The 13,615-nt window shown below is 41.3% G+C and overlaps 1 protein-coding gene across 2 annotated transcripts in view; it reads right to left on the reverse strand.

The window, feature by feature from the left end:
* Positions 1-201: 201 nt before the first annotated feature.
* LOC139390738 (polycomb group RING finger protein 3) overlaps positions 202-13,615 on the reverse strand; it is a 46,186-nt gene continuing 32,772 nt past the window's right edge. The window contains exons 8-10 of one of the 2 annotated variants that reach the window (XM_071138074.1): positions 5,545-5,682; positions 3,878-3,958; positions 202-3,376 (exon numbers count right to left, since the gene is read on the reverse strand). In XM_071138074.1, the coding sequence (XP_070994175.1) occupies positions 3,329-3,376; positions 3,878-3,958; positions 5,545-5,682 (267 nt within the window). In that variant the 3' untranslated portion in view covers positions 202-3,328. Of the gene's footprint in view, positions 3,377-3,877; positions 3,959-4,687; positions 4,804-5,544; positions 5,683-13,615 lie in introns of those variants that run through there. The other variant, XM_071138075.1, reaches the window with a different exon arrangement.

Genomic DNA, 13,615 nt, shown 5'->3' on the forward strand with positions numbered 1-13,615 from the left:
CAGATGTTTCGAACAATACTCCCAAGTTCTTGCTTGATTATACTGTTAGACGAAACCAGGTTGATTTAATGGTCAATCGTATTTGATGGCAATGCAATTGAGATGAAGTAATCACTGGAATAGTTTAAAAGCGGGCTGCTTTCATAGACTGTCTCTAATTCATATCTTGTGCATGTAGCAATGCAACGTAATTTCAGACTATTTTCTTTTTTACACGGCAGAAGATTTGATATATTTGTTTTGTTTCTCTCTCAGACAACTAAAAGATGTCTTTCTATATACTGATAAGGAGTCTGCTCTACATTAAAAACCCAATATTACATATACAAGTAGCCCAACAATATACAGTGCATTCGGAAAGTATTCAGACCTCTTGACTTTTCCACATTTTGTTATGTTACAACTTTATTCTAAATGGATTAAATAGTTTTTCCCCCCCTCATCGATCTACACACAATACAACGCGGTGTACTACTCCCTTCACAGAACAGAGCAAACTAGCTCTAACCAGAATAGAAAGAGCCCCGGTGCACAACTGAGCAAGGGGACAAGTACATTAGTACACTATTTTGAGAAACAGAAGTCCTCACAAGTCCTCAACTGGCAAGTTCTTTAAATAGTACCCGCAAAACACCAGTCTCAACATCAACAGGTAAGAGGTGACTCCGGGATGCTGGCCTTTAGGCAGAGACGCAAAGAAAAAGCCATATCTCTGTCCAGTGTCTGTGTTCTTTTGTCCACCTTAATCTTTTATTTTTATTGGCCAGTCTGAGAAATGTCATTTTCTTTGCAACTCTGCTTAGGAGGCCAGCATCCAAGAGTCGCCTCGTCACTGTTGAGGTAGAGACTGGTATTTTGCGGGTACTATTTAATGAAGTTGCCAGTTGAGGACTTGTGAATCGTCTATTTCTCAAACTAGACACTCTAATGTACTTGTCCTCTTGCTCAGTTGTGCACCGGGGCCTCCCACTCCTCCTTCTATCCTGGTTAGAGACAGATTGCGCTATTCTGTGAAGAGAGTAGGACACAGCGTTGTACAAGATCTTCAGTTTCTTGGCAATTTCTCGCATGGAATAGCCTTCATTTCTCAGAACAAGATTAGACTGACAAGTTTCAGAAGAAAGTTCTTTGTTTTTTGGCCATTTTGAGCCTGTAATCGAACCCACAAATGCTGATGCTCCAGATACTCAACTAGTCTAAGGAAGGACAGTTGTATTGCTTCTATAATCAGAACGACAGTTTTCAGCTGTGCTAACATAATTGCAAAAGGGTTTTCGAATGATCAATTAGCCTTTTAAAATTATAAACTTGGATTAACTAACACAATGTGCCATTGGAACACAGGAGTGATGGTTGCTGATAATGGGCCTCTGTACGCCTATGTAAATATTCCATAAAAAATCTGTTGTTTCCGGCTACAATAGTATTTTACAACATTACAACATTAACAATGTGTACACTGTGTTTCTGATCAATTTGATGTTATTTTAATGGACATTTTTTTTGCTTTTCTTTCAAAAACAAGGACATTTCTAAGTGACCCCAAACTTCTGAACATTAGTGTAAGTATTCACACCCTTTACTCAGCACTCTGTTAAAGCACCTTTACAAGTGATTACAGCCTTGAGTTTTCTTGGTATGACGCTACAAGCTTGAAACACCTGTATTTGGGGCGTTTCTCCCATTCTTCTCTGCAGATCCTCCCAAGATCTGCCAGGTTGGATGTGTAGTGTCGCTGCACAGCTATTTTCAGGTCTCTCCAGAGATGTTTGATCGGGTTCAAGTTCGGGCTCTGGCTGGGCCACTAAAGGACATTCAGAGACTTGTCTCGAAGCCACTCCTGCATTGTCTTAGGGTCGTTGTCCTGTTAGAAGGTGAACCTTCGCCCCAGTCTGAGGTCCTGAGCGCTCTAGAGCAGGTTTTCATCAAGGATCTCTCTGTACTTTACTCCGTTGATCTTTCCCTCGATCCTGACTAGTCTCCCAGCCCCTCCCGCCTAAAACATCCCCACAGCATTATGATGCCACCACCATGCTTCACTGTAGGGATGGTGCCAGATTTTCTCCAGCTGTGATGCTTGGCATTCAGACCAAAGAGTTCAATCTGACATGTCCCTTTTACTGAGGAGTGGCTTCCGTCTAGCCACACTACCATAAAGGTCTGATTGGTGGAGTGCTTCAGAGATGGTTGTCCTTATTTCAGGTTCTCCCATCTCCACAGAGGAACTCGGGTTCTTGGTCACCTCCCTGACCAAGGCCCCTCTCCCCCGATTGCGATGTTTGGCCGGGCGGCCCACTCTAGGAAGAGTCTTGGTGGTTCAAAACTTCTTCCATTTAAGAATGATGGAGGCCACTGTGTTCTTGGGGACCTTCAATGCTGCATAATTTGGTACCATTCCCCAGACCTGGGCCTCGACACAATCCTGTCTCAATTTCGAAACTCATAGCAAGTCTGAATACTTATGTAAATAAGGTATTTCTGTTTTTTATTTATAATACATTTGCAAAAATATCTAAAAACCTGTTTGGGGTATTGTGTGTAGATTTGTGTGGACTAACATAGCAAAATGTGGAAAAAGTCAAAGTGTCTGAATACTTTCCGAATGCAACGTACTGAAGCACTTCTGTGAACCTTTCCTAACAATCTTAAGTATCTTTCTTACTCCTTTCAATCTCTCTCATAATGACATTTTATGTACAATATTGGTATATAGAACATAAATTAGTACACACATTTTTCCCCTATTCACAATCAACCTTCAGCAAACCCGAAGCAATTTTAAAGTAAAATAAAAAAATAAATCAGAGGACAATACAACAACGCAATAAACAGCTTTGAAACAATGTCTTATTATATAAATGTATATACTTTCTTTGCTCCCAAGACTCGTTTGAGTGTAACCTGAAAAATAAAATGAACTGTTAAAAATCCTCGTCCTCGCCTTTTTATCAGTCAATGAGGGTCGGAGGAGTGAAGTCTGTCGAAAAAAAAACAAAAAATATGGGCACACGATTCCCCGACATCTTGTTCATGTGTAAACAGAGCACCAGTAGTGTCTTGGTTCCATGTCTCATCTGTACAAAAGTATAAATATATGCTTTTTTCTCTCAAATCTTTCACATATCTAGGATGTATAGCGGACAAAAAAAAGGTTGTTTTTTGATCTAAACCCGCCAGTGGTGCAGTATCTGTGCTGGGGTTTGTTGTTTGCTGGCTTGTGTGGACTTCTGATCTGGTGTGTTTGCTTGGTGTTGGGATTGATCGTCTCTGCATAAATAGTACGTTGCACAGTTCTGGGCCACTGGGCCAAAACAACCGTTCTGTCCGACTACAGCAAATCCATTTTGGGTCTGTAATGCAGCAGGAGGGGGGATTTCTGGAATGCAAACAAAACAAATGACAAATAAAGACTAACTGACTGAAAACAATACAGCTGGAAAAATGTCCTTCTCAACACAGACAGAGATAGATAGAGTACTACTTTGATTATATCCTTATCATAGACTCTAGTATAAAACAATACAGCTGGAAAAATGTCCTTCTCAACACCGACAGAGATAGATAGAGTACTACTTTGATTATATCCTTATCATAGACTCTAGTATAAAACATTGGGGTTTAAAATGACAAGCTCTGATCGTAACATTCACTTCCATTCATCTCTGGGTTTTGTGTCACCATAGCACATCGTGAGAGAAAAGGTCTCTAAATAGTTCTGGTAGAGCAAGCTGTCCTCTCCACCGAGACTTGTGTGTGTGCACAGCTTATCAGCATGCAACTCTGTGGATGATCTATGCAGAAAACATAGTTTCAACAGAACCGGAAAACCAATATTTTAGTAGAGTTATTCTACCCCATGCTCTTTTATAAGTATTACCTTAAATCTCCATCTTGTCACAACAACAAATTTCAAAGTGTGGTCCTTTCCCAAGATTTCCTCATTGCATAAAATGTCCAGCTGTGAATGGGAGATATAAGAATGATGCATTTATTAACAATTCACTGGAAGGGAAATCCGCTGCACTGCATATAGAGAATAAATACCTTTAACCTTAGGAGTGTGTAATGCGTGTGCTGTAACACCCACACGGTCAGACACAGGCACTGTTTTGATCATATTTAATATAAAGTCCTTCTGATTCAGACTTGAGGTCTCTCTGTGCTGTCAAAATATCTACATTTCTTTGAGAGGAAACAAAGACGGAAAAGTATATTTGCCGGTGGGCCCTTAGCACCTTGCGCATGGGGGTCTTTTGGAAAAGCACAAAAACCTTCATTGTAGCCAATAGAATCAAAGACTTCCTTGCCAATCCACTCCTCCTCCGTGGATTAAACATTGATATTCTGTGAGGCGGCTGCCCGCATCTGCATTCGGCCAATCAATACTCTCCCCAACACAGACACTGAGGGGCTGAGGGGGGAAGGGGAGAGAGGAGGAGAGGAAGCCAGTGTGAAGCAGCACTGCCACAGCAGCACCTACTGGTAGCTGGCTCTTCCTTCTAACTGAGAGACATTGCTTTTGCCTTGATGTTATTTTATCTTGGTAACAGAGTAAAACCGTCTTGCCACAGCAAGAGTTACAGCAATAATAGACAGCATGTATTAGAGTATTTATTCCATTGTTGATAATGTCATTAATAACATAACACATTCCTTCTCCCCATGCGTACATGTGTTTGGGCGCTGAGGGACATGGCAACAAGTTTGAAAACAAATAAAACATGATGAAACACATGGTGTGGGTGACGCAACGCATTCAGCTCATGTGGTCGAATACTCTTCTCCATGGCCTGGTGAGGTCTGCTGAAATATCAAGATGGATGCTCCAATTATCCTATAGATATAAATATAACCCATGGGAAAGCGACGCGATGTGCTTTGACACAGCAGGGACTGTTGACGTACACCTCTATGTTTAGTGTTGAAAATAGATTTTGAATGAAGAACGGCTCTTGATATTCAATAGACAACAACAGAGCAGCTGACAGCTGTATTGCGTCACAGACGTTGGTGATGGAAACATACGCTTTGAAGACATCACACACACACACGCAAACGCGCACACACACACACACACACACACACACACACACACACACACACACACACACATCTTCAAGACAGACAGACAGATACGAGATAAAAGGCAAATTGAACACCGGCTTAAAAGTTACATCACATCTCCCGCATACAGTTGTGACAGGCGACTCACAATGACAAGACAGAAAGCAAATTATATTACAAGGGCATATTTTCCCCAGAACATAAGGTGAATGGCAAAAGCGTTGTGAAGAATAATGACAGCGGAGGAAGAGGATTGGATAGTGTATGTGATGAGGCAAACAAATGCACTGCCTTGAGAGAACCAAGAAAGCCTTGTTAAAAGGGATCATCTTTCAGTTTAAAGTGCATGGGAAGGGCTTAAAGAGATGACATCTTGGGGCCTCCTTAAAAAGAGGTCCTTCGTCACTAGACAAGCTCAAATTCGCCTTACTGCAGGAAAATCCCCCCCCCCCCCCTTGCCTTAAAGTGGGTTAGCCATACCTCATTGAACGATGTCAGGTTAAGCTTTTTGGCGATGAATTTCTTGAGGTGAAGGACCGTGGCTTGCGCCGAGCAGCGGATCCACTTGCGCTTCAGGCCACGGAGCTTGCTGCTGTTGCACTCCAAACAGATGCTGACCTGCAGGAGGGAAGACAAATGAACACGCATTTAAAAAATGATTGAGGTGGCACTTGAATTTTCCTTCCAGGCTTCTCAGTATTCTGCAAATACTGTACATGAAAGTGATATCAACCACTACGTTGAAAATACCATTCCACATGAGACTTGCTGTCTTCCATGGTGACTGTGTGCCATGGCATTCTCTCAAGAAGCCAGGAGATGGAGAGTGGCACACTTCTGAAGCATGGCAAGCGAAGACCATACCGCAGGTGGCTTGGCAAGTCTGTGCCTGAAGGAGTCACGTTGCATTACCAGCATCAGGCCTATCCCTCTGACTGGCGCATAGACAGACAAAGTGCCCTGGTAAAGTGGCTTTATACTGCCATTTTCAGGTGATTTCTGGAGACCCAGGGATGCATTAATAGAAACAGATGGCATTAGCAACCCCTGTCTTTCTCCCTAAAACATCAACAGAGCCAGTAAAAACACGGGACCCAGAGTTATGCTCAAATGTGGAAAATCATCCGGGAATAAATACTCAGCGGCAATGGAACCTATCGAAAGCAAAGACTGCTGTAAAGTGTAAAGACCGCTGTAAAGTGTAAAGACTGCTGTAAAGTGTAAATACCGCTTAAAGTGTAAAGACCGTTGTAAAGTGTAAAGACCGCTGTAAAGTGTAAAGACTGGTGTAAAGTGTAAAGACTGCTGTAAAGTGCAACGTGTAAAGACCGCCGTAAAATGTAAAGACTGCTGTAAAGTGTAAATACCGCTTAAAGTGTAAAGACCGTTGTAAAGTGTAAAGACCGTTGTAAAGTGTAAAGACCGCTGTAAAGTGTAAAGACTGCTGTAAAGTGTAAAGACCGCTGTAAAGTGTAAATGGTTGGTTTTCAATGGAACAAACAATGAGGGGAACATTGTGATGCAAACAAAAGCTTTCCATTGAGAGAGTGAGGCACTGAGAGTTAATGGTAGTTCGGCAGCAGTCTTCAGGGCCGTTACATTAGTGGAACCATTAGGGAACTGCCGCGCTGGTATGACTCGGAGCAAATTCACAGATATGACTAATGCAATAGCGTAAGGCATTGAGTAAAATGAAGGTTTTTGGAGCACCAAAGTTTCACTCTTTTTGAGCTTTGTAGCGAATAGCAGGTATCGATTACTTAAGAACAAAAAATGGCTTGATAGATTCAATGGCTAAGGGAGATTATTAAATATGTTACATTTATATTCCAGTGAAACAGTTACAGTCGAAGTTGGAAGTTTACATACACCTTAGCCGAATACATTTAAACTCAGTTGTTCACAATTCCTGACATTTAATCCAAGTAAAAAATCCCTGTCTTAGGTCAGTTAGGATCATCACTTTATTTTAAGAATGTGAAATGTCAGAATAATATTTGAAATTTATTTCAGCTTTTATTTATTTCATCACATTCCTAGCGGGTCAGAAGTTTACATACACTCAATTAGTATTTGGTAGCATTGCCTTTAAATTGTTTGACTTGGGTCAAACGTTTCGGGTAGCCTTCCACAAGCTTCCCACAATAAGTTGGGTGAATTTTGGCCCATTCCTCCTGACAGAGCTGGTGTAACTGAGTCAGCTTTTTTCAGTTCTGCCCACAAATGTTCTATGGGATTGAGGTCATGGCTTTGTGATGGCCACTCCAATACCTTGACTTTGTTGTCCTTAAGCCATTTTGCCACAACGTTTGAAGTATGCTTGGGGTCATTGTCCATTTGGAAGACCCATTTGCGACCAAGCTTTAACTGATGTCTTGAGATGTTGCTTCAATATATCCACGTAATTTTCCTCCCTCATGATGCCATTTATTTTGTGAAGTGCATCAGGCCCTCCTGCAGCAAAGCACCCCCACAACATGATGCCGCCACCCCCATGCTTCACAGTTGGGATGGTGTTCTTCGGCTTGCAAGCCTCCCCCTTCTTCCTCCAAACATAACAATGGTCATTATGACCAAACAGTTCTATTTTTGTTTCATCAGACCAGAAGACACTTCTCCAAAAAGTACGATCTTTGTCCACATGTGCAGTCTGGCTTTTTTATGGCAGTTTTGGAGCAGTGGCTTCTTCCTTGCTGAGAGGCCTTTCAGGTTATGTCGATATAGGACTCGTTTTACTGTGGATATAGATACCTTTGCACCTGTCTCCTCCAGCATCTTCACAAGGCCCTTTGCTGTTGTCCTGGGATTGATTTGCACTTTTCGCATCAAAGTACGTTCATCTCTAGGAGACAGAACGTGTCTCCTTCCTTAGTGGTATGACGGCTGCGTGGTCACATGGTGTTTATACTTGCATACTATTGTTTGTACAGATGAACGTGGTACCTTCAGATGTTTGGAAATTGCTCCCAAGGATGAACCAGACTTTTCTGAGGTCTTGGCTGATTTCTTTTGATTTTCCCATGGTGTCAAGCAAAGAGGCACTGAGTTTGAAGGTAGGCCTTGAAATACATCCACAGGTACACCTCCAATTGACTCAAATTATGTCAATTAGCCTGGCAGAAGCTTCTAAAGCCATTAAATCCTTTTCTGGAATTTTCCAAGTTGTTTAAAGGCACAGTCAACTTAGTGTATGTAAACTTCTGACCCACTGGTATTGTGATACAGTGAATTATAAGTGAAATAATCTGCCTGTAAACAATTGTTGGAAAAATTACTTGTGGTATGCACAAAGTAGATGTCCTAACCGATTTGCAAAAACTATAGTTTGTTAACAAGAAATGTGTGGAGTTGTTGAAAAACAAGGTTTGATGATTCCAACCTAAGTGTATGTAAACTTCCGAATTCAACTGTGTGTCCATATTTAGCATCCCAAAATCACCATACAAGAACATGGAGTTATATATTCTGATGTCATGTCTTTCGAAAAATCATTTTATCACATTATCAAGCAGTGTCCTCGTATCTTTTTTAATTGGGAGCTAATTTCACTTGAAAATAACTAACACCGAATACACTCACTCCATTGTCTGTATATCCTGGATGTGAAAATTCAAACCTTTGTGCCTCTGCCAACGTGAGCAGACGTTCATTACTCTGCTAAATTTTGCTTTCATGGTTCTTCCTCTTTTCAATTTCAGTGTTGTGCTGCTTTCATTAGGCTGCCTTGGCTTCCCTCCCCACCCCAAGGTCAACCTTTAGAAGGTCACCCAGCAGACATGGTGGAAGAAGTCCAAAAACCAGCCATGCATAGCCCTCTCCTGCTGTTATTACTATTACCAAATAGGGTTGAGTGGCTGTTCAAAATTCACACGTATAAGCAGTGTTGGGGGTAACGCGTTACAGTAATCTATTACTTTTATGAATAATATAACAAGTTACTTGTGTTGAAATATTGTAGCATTATTACAGTTTCTTTTTCAAGTAACGTTACTTTCAGATTCAAGTCTCTACTGGCATGTTATACCCTCGGTTTCTTTACCTCAACTTACAGTTGAAGTCAGAAGTTTACATACACCTTAGCCAAATACATTTTAACTCAGTTTTTCACAATTCCTGACATTTAATCCTTGTAAAAATTCCCTGTATTAGGACAGTTAGGATCACCACTTTATTTTAAGAATGACAAATGTAAGAATAATAGTAGAGAGAATCATTTGTGCATCATCATCATGCGTGCTGTGTTAAGAGAGACCTTCGTCTCTCCTGAGCCTGTATGGGAGTTGTAGTGATGAGACAAGATAGTAACTACTAACCTACTGAAATAGGGGAAAATATTTTTTTTTTAAAGAATACCTTGACATTGTTGTCCTTTTTGCCACAACTTTGGAAGTATGCTTGAGGTCATTGTCCATTTGGAAGACCCATTTGCGACCAAGCTTTAACTGATGTCTTGAGATGTTGCTTCAATATATCCACATAATTTTCCTTCCTCATGATGCCATTTATTTTGTGAAGTGCACCAGGCCCTGCAGCAAAGCACCCCCACAACATGATGCTGTCACCCCCATGCTTCACAGTTGGGATGGTGTTCTTCGGCTTGCAAGCCTCCTCCTTTTTCCTCCTAAGATAACAATGGTCATTATGGCCAAACAATTCTATTTTTGTTTCATCAGCCCAGAGGACATTTCTACAAAAAATATGCTCTTTGTCCACATGTGCAGTTGCAAACCATAGTCTGGCCTTTTTCTCCCCAATTTTGTAGTATCCAATTATTAGTAGTTACTATCTTGTCTCATCGCTACAACTCCCGTACTGGCTCGGGAGAGACGAAGGTCGAAAGTCATGCGTCCTCCGAAACACAACCCAACCAAGCCGCACTGCTTCTTAACACAGCGCGCATCCAGCCCAGAAGCCAGCCACACCAATGTGTCAGAGGAAACACCGTGCACCTGGCGACCTTGGTTAGTGTGCACTGCGCCTGGCCCGCCACAGGAATCGCTGGCGCGCGATGAGACAAGGATATCCCAAGGATATCCCGGCCAAACACTCCCTAACCCGGACGACGCTAGGCCAATTGTGCATCACCCCATGGACCTCCCAGTCGCGGCCGGCTGCGACAGAGCCTGGGCGCGAACCCAGAGTCTCTGGTGGCACAGCTAGCGCTGCGATTTATAGTGCCCTAGATCACTGCGCCACCTGGGAGGCCAGTCTGGCTCTTTTTGGAGCGGTGGCTTCTTCCTTGCTGAGTGGCCTTTCATGTTATGTCGATATAGGACTTGTTTTACTGTGGATATAGATACTTTTATACCTGTTTCCTCCAGTATCTTCACAAGGTACTTTGCTGTTGTTCTGGAATTGATTTGCATTTTTCACACCAAAGTACACCTCTCCTTCCTGAGTGGTATGACGGCTGCGTGGTCCCATGGTGTTTATACTTGCGCACTATTGTTTGTACAGATGAACGTGTTACCATCAGGCATTTGGAAATTGCTCCCAAGGATGAACCAGACTTGTGCAGGTCTACAATTTATTTTCTGAGGTCGAGGCTGATTTTTTTTTATTTTCCCATGATGTCAAGCAAAGAGGTACTGAGTTTGAAGGTAGGCCTTGAAATACATCCATAAGTACACCTCCAATTGACTCAAATGAGTTCAATTCTCCTTGCAGAAGCTTCTAAAGCCATTATATCCTTTTCAGGAATTTTCCAAGTTGTTTAAAGGCACAGTCAACTTAGTGTATGTAAACTTCTGACCCACTGAAATTGGGTCCAAAAACAATTTTTGTGTCACTTGTGTCATGCGCAAAGTAGATGTCCTAACCGACTTGCCAAAACTATGGTTTGTTAACAAGAAATTTGTGAAGTGGTTGAAAAACAAGTTTTAATGATTCCAACCTAAGTGTATGTAAACATCCGACTTTAACTGTATGTGCTCACCCTCTATTCACATTTATCACTGTCAATCGTAAATGACAGGCTTATTCTTCAAGTTTTACCAGTGAAATGTCCATGCAACATCACTCATGCAACATCACTCAAGATTTAAATGCATATTCTCATGAAACTGATTGATATCAAATGGTTGGCATGCAGTTCACAAACTGTAGCCTACTTGTGTTTTGTTTCAATCTGTTTTACCTTGTGTCGTGTACTGTTCAGTTTTGGCTGCATGAGCAAACAATCGGACCATTCGCACAATCATCTTACCATCTCATAATAAAATGTGGTAAATAAACTATTCGGTTCGACTATGTAGAACACTATCATTATGTGATCTTGCAGACATTCAGCTTTGATCTAACTTTATTAAACGAGCACCATTCTCCAATCATGTTCTGAAACACTGAATGGAAAAACGCTTGTAGCCTATATTGAAATGGAATTGTTCCACAAAAATGGGTGAAAGAAGAGACATACAGTGTGGCAAAAAAGTATTTAGTCAGCCACCAATTGTGCAAGTTCTCCCACTTAAAAATATGAGAGAGGCCTGTAATTTTCATCATAGGTACACTTCAACTATAACAGACAACATGAGAAGAAACAAATCCAGAAAATCACATTGTAGGATTTTTTATGAATTTATTTGCAAATTATGGTGGAAAATAAGTATTTGGTCAATAACAAAAGTTTATCTCGATACTTTGTTATATACCCTTTGTTGGCAATGACAGAAGTCAAACGTTTTCTGTAAGTCTTCACAAGGTTTTCACACACTGTTGCTGGTATTTTGGCCCATTCCTGTTGCTGGGCAACACAGACTTTCAACTCCCTCCAAAGATTTTCTATGGGGTTGAGATCTGGAGACTGGCTAGGCCGCTCCAGGACCTTGAAATGCTTCTTACGAAGCCACTCCTTCGTTGCCCGGGCGGTGTGTTTGGGATCATTGTCATGCTGAAAGACCCAGCCACATTTCATCTTCAATGCCCTTGCTGATGGAAGGAGGTTTTCACTCAAAATCTCATGATACATGGCCCCATTCATTCTTTCCTTTACACGGATCAGTCGTCTTGGTCCCTTTGCAGAAAAACAGCCCCAAAGCATGATGTTTCCACCCCCATGCTTCACAGTAGGTATGGTGTTCTTTGGATGCAACTCAGCATTCTTTGTCCTCCAAACACAACGAGTTGAGTTTTTACCAAAAAGTTATATTTTGGTTTCATCTGACCATATGACATTCTCCCAATCTTCTTCTGGATCATCCAAATGCTCTCTAGCAAACTTCAGACGGGCCTGGACATGTACTGGCTTAAGCAGGGGGACACGTCTGGCACTGCAGGATTTGAGTCCCTGGAGGCGTAGTGTGTTACTGATGGTAGGCTTTGTTACTTTGGTCCCAGCTCTCTGCAGGTCATTCACTAGGTCCCCCCGTGTGGTTCTGGGATTTTTGCTCACCGTTCACCGTTTGCTCACTTGTGATAATTTTGACCCCACGGGGTGAGATCTTGCGTGGAGCCCCAGATCGAGGGAGATTATCAGTGGTCTTGTATCTCTTCCATTTCCTAATAATTGCTCCCACAGTTGATTTCTTCAAACCACGCTGCTTACCTATTGCAGATTCAGTCTTCCCAGCCTGGTGCAGGTCTACAATTTTGTTTCTGGTGTCCTTTGACAGCTCTTTGGTCTTGGCCATAGTGGAGTTTGGAGTGTGACTGTTTGAGGTTGTGGACAGGTGTATTTTATACTGATAACAAGTTCAAACAGGTGCCATTAATACAGGTAATGAGTGGAGGACAGAGGAGCCTCTTAAAGAAGAAGTTACAGGTCTGTGAGAGCCAGAAATCTTGCTTGTTTGCAGGTGACCAAATACTTATTTTCCACCATAATTTGCAAATAAATTCATAAAAAATAGTTGAAGTGTACCTATGATGAAAATTACAGGCATCTCTCATCTTTTTAAGTGGGAGAACTTGCACAATTTGTCAGCTGGCTAAATACTTTTTTGCCCCACTGTATATGCACATTATAATAACCAAAATATCCATAAATAACGTTTCCAAGTGTTCTATAGTAATGTCCATAAAAACAATAGAAATGTCTGATAAATGTCATTCAAAACAGCAAGAAAAAGGTCTATCATCACAACAAAATTCCATCTTCATAAATCTAACACATCAAAGGAATATTGTCCATGAACATTTTGGCATCTTCACGAAACGAAATATACATATTAAAGCCATTAAATACCGGCTATCAAGTCACAACAAGGCCGACTTCAAATGCTGACATCAAAACTCAAATGACGAGTGGGTTAAATGACGGCGAATGCAAACTGTCAGACTGATCCTGCACATAATAACGCATTGAAATATAAAGCATCAAAGGGATTACTTATTAAGGACAAACAATACCAAACAATGGCGAAAATCACAAAGTAAATAAAAAAAGTTTGCTTATCCGTACTGAATGGACGGCGTAAAGAAATAACTAATATAACAAATAATATTTCATACAGTGCCTTGCGAAAGTATTCGGCCCCCTTGAACTTTGCGACCTTTTGCCATATTTCAGGCTTCAAACATAAAGATATAAAACTGTATTTTTTTGTGAAGAATC

Source organism: Oncorhynchus clarkii, chromosome 31, assembly GCF_045791955.1.
Source record: "Oncorhynchus clarkii lewisi isolate Uvic-CL-2024 chromosome 31, UVic_Ocla_1.0, whole genome shotgun sequence".
NCBI classification, from domain to species: Eukaryota; Metazoa; Chordata; class Actinopteri; order Salmoniformes; family Salmonidae; genus Oncorhynchus; species Oncorhynchus clarkii.